This window comes from Pipistrellus kuhlii, unplaced genomic scaffold (assembly GCF_014108245.1).
Source record: "Pipistrellus kuhlii isolate mPipKuh1 unplaced genomic scaffold, mPipKuh1.p scaffold_m20_p_1, whole genome shotgun sequence".
Lineage (NCBI taxonomy): Eukaryota > Metazoa > Chordata > Mammalia > Chiroptera > Vespertilionidae > Pipistrellus > Pipistrellus kuhlii.
In genome coordinates, this window is record NW_023425404.1 from 157132813 (window position 1) to 157149911 (window position 17099).

The 17099-nt window shown below is 34.8% G+C and overlaps 1 protein-coding gene across 10 annotated transcripts in view; it reads left to right on the forward strand.

Moving 5' to 3' along the window:
• The window catches only part of ANKRD17 (ankyrin repeat domain 17), a 156125-nt gene that overhangs the window by 22285 nt on the left and 116741 nt on the right, over positions 1 to 17099 (forward strand). Inside the window, exon 1 of one of the 10 annotated variants that reach the window (XM_036414177.1) lies at positions 6287 to 6427. The exons of the other annotated variants lie outside the window; for them this stretch is intronic. Within the exon in view, the coding sequence (XP_036270070.1) occupies positions 6374 to 6427 (54 nt within the window). The 5' untranslated portion in view covers positions 6287 to 6373. Of the gene's footprint in view, positions 1 to 6286; positions 6428 to 17099 lie in introns of those variants that run through there. 10 annotated transcript variants of the gene reach the window in all.

The following is a 17099-nucleotide window of genomic DNA, read 5'->3' on the forward strand; positions in this document are numbered from 1 at the left end:
AAAATGAATAATATGAAATGAACTGGAGGCCCAGTGCATGAAATTTGTGCAGCTGAGGCATGTGTCCTTCAACCCACCCTGCACCCTTTTTAATCTGGGACCCCTTTGAGGGATGTCTGACTTCCCATTTAGGCCCAATTCCACTTAAATCGGCAGTCGAACATTCCTCTTACAATCCAGGCTTCCTGCCTGATTGCCCCTAACTGCTTCTGCCTGCCAGCCTGATCACCCCCTAACCACTCTTCTGCCAGCCTGATCAATGGCTAACTGCTCCCTTGCTGGCCCAGTCACCCCTAACTGCCCTCCCCTGCCGGCCTGGTAACCCCTAACTGCTCTCTCCTACTGGCCTGTTTGCCCCCATCTGCCCTCCCCTTCTGGCCTGATCTCCCCTAACTGCCTTCCCTTGCAGGCCTAGTCCCTCCCAACTGCCCTCACTTGCAGGCCTGGTGCTTCCAACTGCCCTCCCCTGCTGGCCTTATTGCCCACAACTGCTCTCCCCTGTCAGCCATCTTGTGGTGGCCATTTTGTGTACACACGGGGGCGGCCATCTTTGACCACATGGGGCGGCCATCTTGTGTGTTGGAGTGACGGTCAATTTTCATATTACCTCTTTATTAGATAGGATGTGGAAGGTAAGGAAATCCATATACCCAACAATACAATATTTTATTTACTTTAGTGAGAATATACCCAAGGAATTCTGGATCTTTAGAATGCTATATTCTGGCAGAAACTTTAAAATTTACTCTTCAGTTAAAAAACCCATTAAACACAACTGGAATTATATTTTAGTAGAAGTAGATTTTTTTTTTTTAAGGACATATCATTTGACTTTTTCTTATTCTCTCTTTTCTACCCACTTATATATACATAGAGTCTGCATTGTGGCTTAAAAAAAAATTAAGTTCTTTATCAGAGAATGAATTTATGTGATTTTTTGGGAGGTAAAAGTTAGGTGAGAGGCAGTAAACTTTCTCTTGATATTTCTTGAAAAATGGAAATGATGAGGAACTAAAAATAAGTCTGGATACATGTTTTAAAACTGATGCTCTTTCCTGATCTGGGTTTTTAAATAGAATTGTATAATTAATACTTAATATTTTTAGGGAAGCAGGCAGTCTTTTTTATTCACTGTCAGAGTATACATTAGTTTAAGTTGGTTAGAGGGTAATTTAATAAACTTTTAAATACATTTACCCTTCAAGAAATTTACTATACAGTAATATTTAGGCATGGGCAGAGTTTGTACCCCTTTTATTAGGTCTGTTCATTACAGCATTATGAAATGTTAGAAACAACACAAGTGCTTATCAGTGGGGAATTGATTAAATAAATTGTAATACAACTCTTCAGTGAAAATTTAAGCAGCTATCAAATGCAAAGAGATCTAATCTACATGTGCTGATTTGAAGCAATTATTATGAAGTATTAAATTTTTAAAATGAGGATCAAGAGAAGTATGCTTAATTTGTTTCTACTTATATAAAGTAATTTATATTAAAATATGCTCCATATATGTAGATTATTTCTGGAAGAATATACTAACTAGTATTGTCTCTTACAAGTTGTGAGAAGTTGGATTACTATTCCCTATATAATTTTTTTTTCCAGGAAAATATACTACTAATACATAAAAATCATAATTACTGTGGATGTAATGAAAGAATACTACTGTGCTACATTAGGCATGTATTTAGAGCCCTCAGTCATATTATGGTATGATTGATTCAGGATAAATAAAAGGTAAAATCTTGGAGATGGGTATATGTATGGGCTTTCAGAAATTAGACCAGATTTTATTAGCCTTTGAATTTAAATTTTGTTTAACCCTTTAATATTTCTATCTCATTTATGTTCAGAATAGGCTGTTTTACAGTTGGGTTTCATATTTCTTCTAAGATATAATTTACAAAGTAGAAAAATCGCTATTACAAAGTAATGACTATATTTCATCCATTTTGTTTGAGAGGTGAAGTGGGTTCAGACTTTGTTTTTATGTAGGTAGGTGAAGTCATTAAATTTTTCCTATGACCGATTATCTGTCCTTGTTTGAAAATGTGAATTTTGAAAAATCTTGTCCTTCCCTAAATTGAAAAAAGAAAAAAAAATTTTGATGGGAACAGAATTTTTTACAAGGAATTTTTGACTAAAAAAGTTTTACGTGGAGGAATAAACATCAACAAAATGTTAAATCTTACAAAATAGGGTTGCTTGCTTGTTAATACATTTCTTTGTGTGTGTGTGTGTGTGTGTGTGTGTGTGTGTGTGTAGTTTTTGTTTCTTATTCAAAAACCGTGGTTGGTCTAAAATAAAGTAGTAAAATTTAGAGGATTCCTTTATCAAGCTTTTTTTGTCCTGGGGGGCCCCCCCCCCCCCTTTTTTTATTATTTTTATACTAGGCTTTTCTCTCTACTTTGGGCATTTGGATCTTCTTATTTTAATATTTTCTTTTATAATTTAAGTTATTTATATAAGTACTAGAGGCCTGGTGCATGAGAATTCATGTACTCGGACAGGGGTCCCTCAGCTTGGCCCATGCCCTCTCAGTCCAAGACCCCTTGGGGGATGTCTACCTGCTGGCTTAGGCCTGCTTTCTGGAGATCTGGCCTAAGCTGGCAGTCAGACATACCTCTGGCAGCCAGTCTGGAGCCCTTGGGGGATGTCCGACTGACCGCTTAGGCTCGCTCCCCGGGGGATTGGGCCTAAGCTGGCAGTCAGACATCCCTCTGGGAGCTCGGGATATTCTTAGTACTGCCGAGGAGGCCCTCAGAGGCCTCCACCATTGCCGCTGCACTTGCAGCCACCAGTCTGGCTTGTGGCTGAGCGGAGCTCCCCTGTAGGAGCACACTGACCAGCACACTGTAGGGGTCAGTTCCTGCGTTGAGCATCTGCCCCCTGGTGGTTAGTGCGGGTCATAGTGACTGGTCGTTCCTGGTCATTCCATCTTTAGGGTCAATTTGTATATTATCCTTTTATTATATAGAATTGGTTTGTATTTGCATAACTGTTAGTGTTAACTATTATTTACCTTTAATGATTTTGCCATCAGCATAAATAAAAGATCCTGTAACACTGATATCCATTTTAGGCAAATAGAAAAACAGGTTATTTTGGTCTGCAAAATGAAATGGAAAGTGGCTCACTTTTAAAATGTAGGGTCTTTTTTAAAACTCAGAGGAAGGGAGATAGAGATAGAAACATCAATGATGAGGGAGAATCATTGATCAGCTGCCTCCTTCACACCCTTTATTGGGGATCGAGCCTGCTGGGCTTGTGTCCTGACCTGGAATCAAACCTCGACCTCCCAGTTCATACATAGATTGAGGCTCAATCACTGAACAACATCAGCTGGGCTAAAATAGGGTTTTAAGGCAGAATTATATGAATCTCCTTTCACACCATGTGCCCAGAGTATCTTATGCTGTGGCATAAGTCATCATATTAACAAATGGACCAGGTAATAAAATTAAGAAGAAATAATTTGTTGTGTAACAAAGAATTAAGAAATTCTGAAATATAAATTTTGCTTATATTGAGTATTTCTTGTTGTGACAAGAAATACTAGGTAGTAGTCACAGAACAAATGTTTTTATCATTAGAAATTATTCTGATAATAAAATAATTTAAAAGGAATTAGGATAGATCACTGATATCAAATGATTTCTTTATTCATACATTTGTTATTTAATCAACAAATACTTAAGTTCCTGGCCTGTGCCAGAGATTACTGCCTATATGTAGGTTAACAAAGTGTTTCCTACTTTCATCAAGCTTCTGCTTTGAAAAGGGATAGAGATGGCAGATGGTATATAAACACCCATAATTCTGTAGAAAAGCCATAGTCACATATTCATTGGTAAAAAAGAAAGAAAAAAAACTTAACAGTAAATGTCAGAAAATATAAGCATCCTAATGATCCTGGAACAGAAGAGAAGATGAGCGTGAGTTTGATTGACTTGAGCCTAGCTTGCTGGATTTCTTGTAATATAACATTGGAAGACCTACTTTGGCTTATGGGAAATGATTGCTCCGACATGAGAATTCTTTGAACTCAAATCTATCTTTGCTTGTTTATGTTAGAGGAAGGTTTAAGAAAAGAGAAACTTTATAGGCTAAGGGTGAAGCAGTTTATTTGAAGCATAAAAATAATTGACCTGGAAGGCAGGAAATAGTAAAAGCCAGTTGGCTAGTTCTTTGTAAGCTAGGCCTATACATTGGAAATTATTTTGTTTGAGAACTCTTCAAATGCCAGACATACCCACACATAAGCATTATATATGTGTAGTCTGAAGGAAAACATTTTTAATGTCATTTGTTTTCCATTAATTTCACACAGCTTTGGAGTCAGATTGTTCTTGGGTGAATCCCAACTCTGCCATATAACTGTGTACTATCTGAGACTATATTTCCTCATCTGTAAAAGAGGGATAATATCACCTGCAGGAAGTATAGCAGATGAATGGACTCTGGAAACAACTGCTTGGATTCAGATGTTAGCTTCTCAATTTAATTAGCTAAGTTAGGAGTAAGTTGGGTAAATTGCTTAACCTCTCTCTGCCTCAGTTTCTATATATGTCGCATAGAGATGATAATAATAATACCTTCCTTTCATTTAGGGTTGTTGTATTAAATGAATTAATACGGCATATGGCATATAGTAAGCACAATGTAATTATTAATGTTATTTTTCTTTAAAATTATCATTTAGGGTTATTGTAAGGGTTAAATAACGTTTATGAAAAAATAAACATTGCCTGCTTAGATAATGGCTTAGTGGTTGAGTGTCTGTCTACCCATGAACCATGGTCAGGACACATGTTCTGGCTGCAGGCTTGATCACCAGGAGAGGCATGCAGGAGGCAGCTGATTGATGCTTCTCAGCAATGTTTCTATCTCTCTATCCATCTCCCTTCCTCCCTCTCTAAAATCAATAAATTGATATTTAGAACCAAATAAAACACATATTACCGACACAGTATGGGTGCCTTCTAATAATCAGAAACTGAGTAGGAGTTTAAAACTCATTTGATCTTAATATAAATTTGTAAGAAGAAATTATGTCATATTGCCTGTACCCTGAACAGGTTCTAATAAACAGTACATAGGCATTGCAGGCAATGGCATTCATGCCATCTTTCTCAGCATAGTCTTGGCCATATGTGTTAATAGCAGCTCCCTCTAATTTTTTTCTTTTGTTTTAAAATAGTGTGTGTGTGTGTGTGTGTGTGTGTGTTTGGAAAATTTTAGACCAGAAGAACTCTTCACTTTAGAATTATAATTAGATTGGTTAATCTGCACATTAAAATGCAGTTGTTTACGTAGCACTCTCATAAGTGCAGGGTTATTAATGCCCATAAGAGTATAAAACATCATTCTTTTCTCATTTAATTTTTTTCATATTTCAGAGTACATAGGGAAGAAATTTGACAAAGTAACACATTTTATTAAACTGAGGAGTAGTTAGAATAATGAATGTAATATAAATTGGCTCTACTTCACTCACTATACACTGAAGGTCCAGATTATTATGTGTTCAGAGATCATCATAATCTGGTCACTCAGTGTATTTGCTGTTGAATGTCCAGATTCAGTGTTTCTGAATTTCAGTTATCTGAAATATCTTAGTCTCATAATATTTATGAAGTGGGCGGGAGCATGTCTTTGGTTATTAAATGAAGTTAAAGGCATTTCTAAAACATGAATATAACCATGTGTTATGTCTTGCTTTAGTAATTGTAAGTCAGTTAAATGTTAATCTCATTCTCTTAGATATTTTCAAATAGTTTATAGAAAACCAGTTTGCCATTTAAAAATTTACATTAAGATAATTATTTTTGACGCCCTCATGTTAATACCTATAGTATATATGTTATATAATGCATTTGTCTGATGTAGCAAATTCCTAATTTGGTATTACCTTGCCTCCTTTGAGTATTTAATACAGCCATTAATCTTACTACAAGGCTTTACTAAGGACAAATTACTACATAACCCACTTCAACCTCTTTTGTTCAACCAGGAAGCCAGGCATGTTAAATAGCTTTAAAAAAAAAAAGTGTATATATAATTATGTCTTTTTTGGAATTTTAAGATTTTTAAGTTTTGAAATGATAAAAGGAGAGACTTTATCAATTTTGTCTGTTGAAATTACTTGCCAGAAGTTTGCTTTGGAATAGAGCTTCTGTGTCTTTAAAAAATACACAGTGAGTCACCCCCCTGCTCTTTTGGTAGATGCCTGGCTAGTGAACAGCTAAGCTGCTTTAGGCATGTAATAGAACATTCCATTTCCTGTTCCCTTGCTGACACAGAGGAGTGTTCCTGCTGGCAATGATCTAATCATAGTGCAGTAAGAAACATGGCAGTTTGATAAAACATGGTGGAGACAGCGGCTGAAATGGAAGCATATGTTCTAGAAGACATTCTTGAGGTAGGGCTAGATTTGTAAATGAAATGAAAGTTGAAATCTAAACAAAGAAGTCTATCTGACGGAATTATTTTTCAGATGAATAGATTAGAGGAGAGTGCAGAGACAGAGCATAAAAGCAGGATACAGTCAGACCTTACCCCGTATGAGAATGTGGCAATCTGATTCATGTGTTTACTAAACAAGTTTAGAATTGTTTTGTTAAAGCTTCATGTTTCATAAATTGTGAGATATATTTTTTATAAGAAATTTAAAAAAGAGAGCAGGCCTCGGACTTAATAAAAAACCTGTGCTTGTGGTGACCTTTAGATTAACTCATTAGAAGGTGGGGTCTGAAAAGAAGCTTTGAGTAGATTTGGTATCATATATCTTAGAATTCATTTACATATCTAAGCCTAAAGCTCTGCTTGCAGTTATCTATTAAAAACTGCTGGTTATTTTAGTTTTGGGGGTAAAAATAAGCATATGTGTGTGTGTGTGTGTATATCAATTTAGTTCTAGATTTTTCATGTGACTTTGATTATTATAAAATAAATTAGTAAAGAATTCTAAAATTTAAGGTACTAAAGCTTCAGAACTCCCAGTAAAACCTACATTTTGAGTTATGAGAATTTTAAATTGTTTTCTCTCTTCCCTAGTAGTATCGATTTTATAAGAACCTATTTGAGTATATAAATCAATTAAGAGAAATAAATACATGTCAAAGTGAAACTATAATTGGTTTTGGCCTTGGATGTGTAGTATATTGTCAAATATTTGTATTTATAGGTATAGATATTTAAAACCCATTTCTTATCTATACCTTGTAGGTTTTCCCTCTACGTTAAAAAAAAATACAGGCTAATTAAGATAAAGAGGTTTCATGATGGTGAATGGTAGTCCTAATATTCAAACTGTTAGGATAATTTATTAAGTATTTTCCTATGTTCAGGAAGTGATTTGATTAGAAGAGAAGGCTTGAGGGAATAAGCTGCAAAAGGAAGCTAGGCGGGGTTAGCAGGAGAAAGAAGCTTATGCGCATTATAAAGTGCTGCATGATCAATGAGCATTTTCTGGAGTCTCTCAGTGTGTGCTTGGAGCTGACATTGCAGCAAGCCTCATGGTTGTTCTGCAGAATGAAAACTGATTCCAGTATTATCTAGCTTCTTGCAGACACACCTGCCAACATACTCCTTACTCCTAAGAGCTCATTGTCTGAGTTTTAAATCCTCTGCTTAATTTCCATTATTTCCTCTTTTTTTTCTTCTTCTTTTTTTCCCCCTTTAAATACTATGAGTTTCCTTAAAAATTTCTGGAATGGTGAATTATCTACTTAGAAATAGTAGTATATACACTTTTATTAAGAAACTTAAGTAAATAGGAGTGGTCACATAACTTTAGTGGTTGAGTTTAAACAGATCTAATTGGATTATGAGTTTCTAGAGCTACATTTTTATTTGCTTCCTAAAAATTTGCTTTGGATTTTTAAAAAAGTGTACTTAATAGGTTTTAATAGAACTATTTGACTTTTTTTTGTTGTTGGCCATTAAAAATTACAGTATATAACGGATTCTGAAAGTATTATTTACTTTCTAGGAAAACCCATTTAAGCATAGTTTTGTGCCTTAAGTATAGGTTTTTCAGTGGTATCTTATACATTTTCTTTTTATGATTTCCGCTGAAATTGTTTGATATTATGTTAAGATTTTACCATACCTAATTTGTTCATTGTTAATAGTTATTAAAATAGCTTGTAATTTTAATTATTTGTTCTAATTTTTAATCTCTTAATTTGGTTCCTATATACCTGTTGCACCATACTGTCTGATTTTCTCTTCATTTAATACTATTTTATTTAACTGAGGATTTTTTCATATTGGTAGGCCAGATGTAAAAAAAATTTTCAAGTAGTAATAAAATATGCTTTTATTCTTAAAGTTGTATTTATAATGACCTAATGCTAAAAATAAAAGTTTAAGTTGGCCTGTGTAGCTCAGTAGTTAAGCATTGACCTATGAACCAGGAGGTCATGTTTCTATTCCCATTCAGGGCACATGCCCAGGTTTTTGATAGGGATCGTAGAGGAGGCAGCCGACTGATGATTCCCTCATCATTCATGTTTCCTTCTTGCCCTCTGCCTTCCTCTCTCTGAAATCATAAAAACATACTTAAAGAAAAGTTTTAAAAGTTCACAGATGATAAACTTGCTAATAACTCTGTGAGGCTAAGTATCATTTACTAAAGTAGCTCATATTGCAAGTGAAAAGATAACAATTACACAATGAGCTTTCCAGAAAATTATTGTTTAAAGGATTAACTCCTTATTACAGATGTCAATGAGTAATGAAGTTCCTCTTATATCACAGTGACAATTATATTATTGTACCTGATATTTAACTATTTTAAGTTTGTTACTTTAATTTTCATCTTTGTGACTTTATTGAACATAATGGACTTTTATGTAGATATCTGCTTATTTACATTAAACATTGGACCCCTTCTATTTTTTTTTCTCTTCCAGAGTAGCTTAGTTCTTTGAGTCATACATTTTTACAAGGTGTTCTTAAATCAGAATCATCACTGAATATAGTGCATAATGCTATGTTCATGGTGATTATTTAGCATCATTATTTAACTTGAAATTTTAAATTATCTTCAAAAACTTAGGTAAAATATTATATGTGTCTAAAGTTTATAAAACTGGAAGAGATTGATTTTAACTTATATCATTGCTTCTCAGGTATACCAAAGTAATGGGTTAAATAGAAAAATTTGGTTACTTAAGTTATCCAAATAATCCAGTCAGTAATGTTCTCCCCCAAAGCAAAGCAGTCAAAGTGTTTATGTTCCTTTTGTTAACTTTAATACTGAAGGAAGTAGTCAAATACAAATGTTAGAAAAGGGCTGTGAGCCTGCTTATATATCTGTTTTCTTGTATTGCTGAGATAATGATTATAATTTTAGAATTTTGATACTTTTCCTTTAAGTCATATATAATGATGGATCTTAGTACTTTAGAGAGATCAATAGAGGAAGTCCTCCAAACTGTGTGTGTGTGTGTGTGTGTGTGTGTGTGTGTGTATGCCAAGTTTGTGTAATGAAGTGTTTTGTATATAAACATGAAGTTTATATGTATATGTTTATTTATAAGAATACATGAAACGAGAGATTACTTCAGAAACATAATTATTTTGTATTTTAGGTTTATTTATAATTTAACTGGTTGTAGTAGTTTAATATAAAATGCTCATTTCTAATTTATATTAGAAATGAGAAATTGTCACAAATGTTTCTATCTTTTAAATTCAGAATCTTTGTTCAGGGTATAATATTTGATAATATGTTTGCTTTAAAAGGGAGCAATTTTTATGAAAATAACAATATTTACAATTAAGAGTGACAGCTCTCATGCTCAGTTTTGTTTCTTTTTCAGCTGAAGGAAGAGTTTCTGACTTCATCTGTACTTGATTTCACAGGTTGTAATATCCTATATAATAAGAGACTAATATGCTGAGTGTCCAGTCAGCCGTTCACCAATCAAAGCGAAACATGCTAATGATACGCTAAGGCTGCTCAACCGCTCACTATGACATGCACTGACCACAAGGGGGCAGACACTGGCCAGTAAATTAGCTTGCTGGTGGGGTCTGGCAGATTGGCACTGAGCAAGATGGGCCGGACATACCCTTGGAGCCCTCCCATAGTCCCTCCCCAGCTGACCAACCTGCATCTCTCCCTGGCCATGCACTTGTGGGGTCCCTTGGTCTGGCCTGTGCCCTCTCACAATCCAGGATCCCTTGGGGGATGTTGGAGAGCGGTTTTGGCATGGCAGCAGAATGACTGCTTGCTATGATGTGCACTGACCACCGGGGGGCAACGCTCAATGCAGAAGCTGCCCTCTGTAGTCAGTGTGCTCCCACAACGGGAGCACTGCTCAACCAGAAACCAGGCTCATGGTGGGTGAGCATAGCGGTGGTAGTAGAAGCCTCTCCCGCCTCTGCAGCAGTGCTAAAGATGTCAGACTGAGGGCTCCCGGACTGTGAGAGGGTGCAGGCTGGGCTGAGGGACTCCTCCTGAGGGCATGAATTTTGTGTACCGGGGCTCTATTAGATGATAAAAGTGTCAAATCTTTATGGCTGCTGTATAAGAGATTCAATGGGTGGAGGGTGTGGTTGAACCCTTTTTGGTTTATTTTTTAACTAGTGGCCTGGTGCACGAATTCATGCACATTGAAAGAAAATTAGAAGAAATATTTTAATATCGCTGTTTGCTCTTTCTCTATAATAATAGAAGTGTCAACCAAATCCACAATCGACAATGACAGATTGAAATACATGTGTGCAGTTGGTACCAGTGAGAGCTTTACATGTATAACATATGTGTGAGTCTACTTAGCCTTTTATATATGTAGAATAAGCTTGCTTAATTAGACCTGTTTTCTGATTTAGCTAAACTTTTTCCAGTACAGTGAAACATCTCAACTTTCTCTTTCTGTTAATTGTCCACAACACAGCAGTAAATATCAATATGAAGCAGATTATTACTGTAGATCATGCAGGGAGAACAAAGGATAAAATATTTAACCTCAGCAATGTTTCCTATATTCTGTGCAGTGAGAAAACCTGAAGCCATTCTTAAGGCCCACTATTTCTTTCTTTCTCTCTCTCTCTTTCTTTCTTTCTTTCTTTCTTTCTTTCTTTCTTTCTTTCTTTCTTTCTTTCTTTTTAATATATATTGATTTTTTTACAGAGAGGAAGAGGGGATAGAGAGTTAGAAACATCAAAGAGAGAGAAACATTTATCAGCCTCCTCCTGCACGCCTCCTACTGGGGATGTGCCCGCAACCATGCATGCCCTTGACTGGAATTGAACCTGGGACCTTTCAGTCCGCAGGCTGACGCTCTATCCACTGAGCCAAACCTGTCTCGGCAGGGCCCATCATTTCTTTCTTCTTTTCAGTCAGGTCAAGTTTCTAAGCTTTCTAAATCTCCGTTTTACGGCTAAAGAAAAAAAAAAAGGATTCCACCAAGACTCCTACCTACCTACTCCAGGACTTCTGTGAGTATCAAATGAGATGAAGCATAGGAAAATGCTTCATAGACATTTGGTAAAAGTATAAAATGTTTCCATCTGGCTATAAAGCAAGTTGTGTTCCTGGGCTGAAGAAACTGCAAGGAGTCTAGTTGCTAGGGAGAGTAAGTTGGATGTTGATATGTGAGGTCATTACCTGGGAAGACACTTAGCATATCAGCCATATACATATATGACTCTTTAAATCTATATATTAGATTGAAAAAGTCATGGGAATGTTGTTGCTTCCTTTTGATTTGTCAAATGCTATGGGCTAATGGTAAGTAGTGCATTCTAGTTCAACAGGGAAAATCCACTTGCTATTTTTATCATTACTAAATATTTATGTCATTAATAAAAGTATAAGTTACTTTTAGTAATGATATAAAATTTCCTTGAAATAGATTCTTTTGACAGATACTTGCTAAATTTTTATTCTATGCAATATACATCATATATTAGGTCTAGTAATAATTAATGTTGTTTTCTAATACTTTTTTAAATCGAATTTATTTAAACAATACAACAAAATTTAATCAACAATATAGTTGCCGTTGTTTTCTACTACTTGTGCCCAACGCTCAGGAAGCATTTTAATCCCTCTGTTGAAAATTCTTGTGATTTTGATGCAAAAAATTCGGTCAATGCATTTTTGAGGCATTCTTCATTATTAGATTTTTTTCCAAGAAGAAAGTTTTGCAAAGAACGAAACAAATGGTAATCGGAAGGGGCAATATCAGGAGAATATGCAGGTTGAGGGAGAACTTCCCATTCCAACTGGCGCAGTTTTTCAGCAGTGATTCTTGCAGTATGCGGTCGTGCGTTATCGTGGTGAAGAATTACGCCCTTCCGATTAATCAGCGCGGGTTCTTTTTCTCTTAAAGCTTGGGCTAACCTTTCCAATTGGGCACTATGCACTGCACTTGTAATGGTTTGGTTAGATGGTAAAAGTTCATAATGAAGAATTCCTTTAAAATTCCACCAAACACACAGCATCACTTTTGTCGCATGCAAGTCAGGTTTTGGCGTGGGCTACAGAGCCTCATTTTTGTCCAACCATTGAGGCCGCCTTTTCAAATTAACATACAGCACCCATTTTTCATCTCCGGTAACAATTTGCTCTAAAAATGGCAAACGGTTTTGACGAGAGAGGAGCGAACTGCAAATTGTGACTCTTTGATTATGGTTGTTGTCGGTCAACTCATGAGGAACCCATTTTCCAAACTTTTGGACTTTGCCAAGTGCACGCAATTGATTGGAAATTGTTTTTTGTGAATAATTTAAAGTTGTCGCAAGCTCTTGTTGGGTAATTTGAGGATTTTGCACCAAAAGAGCTTGAAGAGCTTCTTGATCAAAATTGGACACACGGCCTCGACCACTCTTGTCATCTAACGAAAAATTTCCCTCGCGAAATTTCTCAAACCAATGCTGGCATTTTCTGGCGCTAACTGCATCTTGACCAAGAGCACTACAGGTGTTTTTTGCAGCCTCACTTGCGTTTCTTCCTAATTGGAACTCATAAAGCATGCAGTGCCGAATATGCTCTTCATCCGCCATCTTCTTAGCCCTAGTTTTGCAACAAAAACCAAACCAAACACAAACTTTTTCAAGCAAAACTTGTTAATTGCACTTCACACGTTCTGTAGATACCACGTGTTTGAAGGTTATGTCAATACAAGTCAACGCCAAGCAAGATTTTAAACGAATGTTTAAAAACGACATTAATTATTACTAGACCCGATATGCCAGTAAATCTGTGGATTTCTAATGTTAAAGTCCTATATTTAGTTAACCAAGGTGACTAGGAACAGTTAGAGCACCTTTTTGTACATAAGTGTATATATTAGAGACAGAAAAGTTTAGGTAATATGTAAATTATTTGATTGATACAAATGACATTTTCAGTTTATTAAAAGGTTTTGTAAGGTCAGACATATTGGGTAGATGGAATGTTACAATTCCATTCCAATACTTAATTGAATACCTTCAATGTTCTAGGCACTTTGAGATTGAATTTTGCTTCACAAAGGTAAAAGTTCAGAAGACAAAAGGTTTACCATTGGTAATGAAACATTCTTGAATTTAGGATGCTTACAGATGTATGTATGTATGTATATATATATATATATGTATGTATGTGTGTGTGTGATATATATTTTACTTCATTTTTTTATCTGAAGATTTGGAAACCCATGCTTTTAGCATTCTGAATTTATCAACAGACAGATTATTTTTTAAGCACCTTTAGGTTATATTTTTATGCTTATATTTGTAAATATGTATTATCATCTATATTGGGTTATCTAGAAGTTTTCTTGGATCCCATTTTTACCTTTTATCCTTAAAGTTTTTTCTAGTAACATTTAAATCAGTATACAGAATATATGTGTGTATGTTCATATACATACAGTACACTCACATATATGCTCCATACACAGATTCATGTTTCTGCTATAGAGTATGCATTATGAATATGTACTCTTATTTGAAAGTGAAGTTTATCCTGGAGAGAGCGCTAGAAGTTGCAACATTATTTTTATACTCCCAACTTTAGGGAGAAGTGGGAAAAGTAGTAGAAGACACTTATGATAGCTAATAATCCCTGTAAAGAAGACTGATATTTTAGTGGAGGATGAAGGCTTCAAATGGCTTTTAAAAGGTGGTGTAACTAGACATCTATGAATTAATCTATTACTGTTACATAAGAGTAAAGTCCAAGTTGTCCAAATGCCACTAGTCCCACATTAATTCATCATAATTCAGTGGTTAATGCATGTTGTAGAGAATGAATTAGGGAAGTTCATCTACTATCTACATATATGTGCAACAACATATGCACTTTCCTGGTTCTGAATTGTTAGGGGCCTTTGTTCTGACACTTGCCCAAAGAACTTACTCTGATGTGAAGTGACTTGATTGCGACAATGTTTGCCTCCTACATGTGCCTCTAGTGGGGCCATACACTGAGCCTGCCACTGATGTACATGCCCTATACCATAATTGAACCCGCGCCCCTTCGGTCTAACTGCTGAGCCAAATTTGCTAGGGCAATTTTCTAACATCATACATTCGTCATTTGGAAAATACACTTTACAATACTGCTGTATTTTATTCTACAGTATTTTTTTTAAAAAGCTTATTTGCTAATATAACCACTAATCTCCTTAGAAAAGTCAAAAACTGGGAAGATGTCACATTCACAGTGTCATATGTTTGCCAAATTGTTAATTTTGTTTTCCGTTGATAGTTTATTTAAAAGCACATAAAACACAATCATATATCCTATTTAATTCTTTTGGTTAACATTTACTTTTTAGTTTTTATTTGATTTTCATTGGGATGACAGAATTTTAAAACCCATTTAAATACCCAATGAAATTTTATCACTGATGACAAAGAGTTGTTCACTTGAATTGACAGGCTCACTTCTTTCATTAAAAAAAAAAAAAATGTCTGCCAAGTAAGTCTGAACTCTGTCTTAAGTAAAAATTATATTCCATCAGGAAAAGCTACTGGTTTAGCTCACATTTGCACATTTTTTGTTGTGATAACTATATACTTAGGTATACAGTAGAAATTTTTTTATTTTGTTATAGAGTATTAAAAAGTCATGTGCTCATGATTTAAAATGTAAAAATTAGTATTTTTTTACTACATAATGGAGTTAGCCTTTTCACTCCTTTTTTTCTTTTAATTATGTGTGCATGGCAATGAAAAATATGATTATCAGTGTTATGATTTGTATTAAGGGGGCCAACAGTTTAATCCACCATTACTTTGTTTCATCAGTGTAAATGTCAACACAGTGAAACAAATGACACTGTAGGATTTGTAAACAAATGAGTGTTTAGACCTCATAGATCCTCTGAAAGACTCGTGGGATCCCCATGATTTCTATCTTTCAACTACAATATAGCAGGTTTAAGAAGTGCGAAAAACTTTGTGTAAGAATTTGGATCCTATTACTTTCCAGTATACTTTCACAGATGCCCAGTGGTTTTCATAAATCAAGGGCTTTTTTTTTTTTTTTTTCCTGAGACTAGTTATCTTTTCTATTGTGTATAAAAATGAACAATAAGATTCTAATGTATATTTTGGTTATCTAAAGACTAATAAACTGTTCGTTGCAAATTCTTTTGATTGGTAGCAAAATTGAAGTGTTTAAAACTGTACCTTTTTGTATTTATATTTATACATAAATATATATTTGTATTACATTTTTTGCCATAATTTGAAATTGGCATTGAAATTTTTTGTTTCTATAGGAAAAGAGAAATCTCAGTAAACATCTGCACATCTCTTTCCATGTTTCAAATACTAACCCTTCCCAACTCCAATTTCTAAGCAACTGTTGAGATTAATGTTAAACTGCTTGTTGGTGTTTTCTGCTGCTTGAATTCCTTGTTTAATCTCTGATCTTTTACCATTTAGCCTCTTTCTCTGAGTTTTGATACCTGCTGCCGAGTTCAGTTTGATTTCTTTTTCCAGCTATAGTGTGTCCAGGTTCTGATCCTCTACTTAATGTTTGGATATTGTGTCCAGCCTAACTCCTTGCTTTCACACAGACCTCATTTGTTGACTACATTCATCTAACTGGTGCTTATTCTTAGCTGGTTCTAAACTTAAATTTGTCCACTTTCCCAGTCCTTATCACATGCCTACATTTGTAGTTTATTCCCTGTCATCATAACAAAGACTAACATATATTTGTGTGAAATGTAAAGCAGATTTGAGAAATATAGTTTCTAAATTCTTATATTTTATAAGGAAATACTATTTAAAGATTTTCTAAAAACCTGGTATTTTAAATGTTTACATATATTGGAAATTTTTAAAAAATATTTTATCACATTTGTGTAATATTTTATCTTCTAAAAATATTTTTCTGAGTTTGTTTTGTATTTGTATTATTCTTCATGAAATAAATGGAAATAACAGTAGATAGAAAGTTTCCCTTCTATAAGACTGTACCCATTTAAAGAACCAAAAATATTAACATTAAACCTTATGTATATCATTTAATAAGTCTTGTCAGGTGGATAATTTTATATTATATATTATAAAGCATATATTTTTCATAAAGTGATAGGTAAGGGAGAATGCTGAATTATATTGACATTGATTTTTATGATTTTCTAGGTTATATTTAATGGGATTCTTTTTTCATTGTCTTGAGCTTTTAGTTTTATTGTATGATCTGCTGTGAATAGTTTTATTCTTCTTGGTGTCTTCAGTGACTTAACATTGTATCTCAGACACAGTAAATGTTTGTTGTTTTTTGTTAATCCTCACATGAGGATATTTTTCCATTGATTTTAGAAAGAGAGGGAGGGATTGGGAGAGAGACAAAGAAACATTGAAGTGAGAGAGAGATAATGATTGGTTGCCTTCCACGTGTCCTCGCCATTCCTGAACCTGCAACCCAGGTATGTGCCCTGAAGTGGGAATCTAACCCTTGTCTGCTGGTTTCCATTCCTTTTGATGAGAAGTCAGCAATTATTCTTACTTTTCTTCTTTTGTACGCCTCTGGCTTTTTAAAAGATATTTTTATTACTGATTTTCAGTAGTTTTATTGTGACATGCCTTGGTATAATTTTCTTAGGGATTATCCTGCTTGAAGTTTGTTG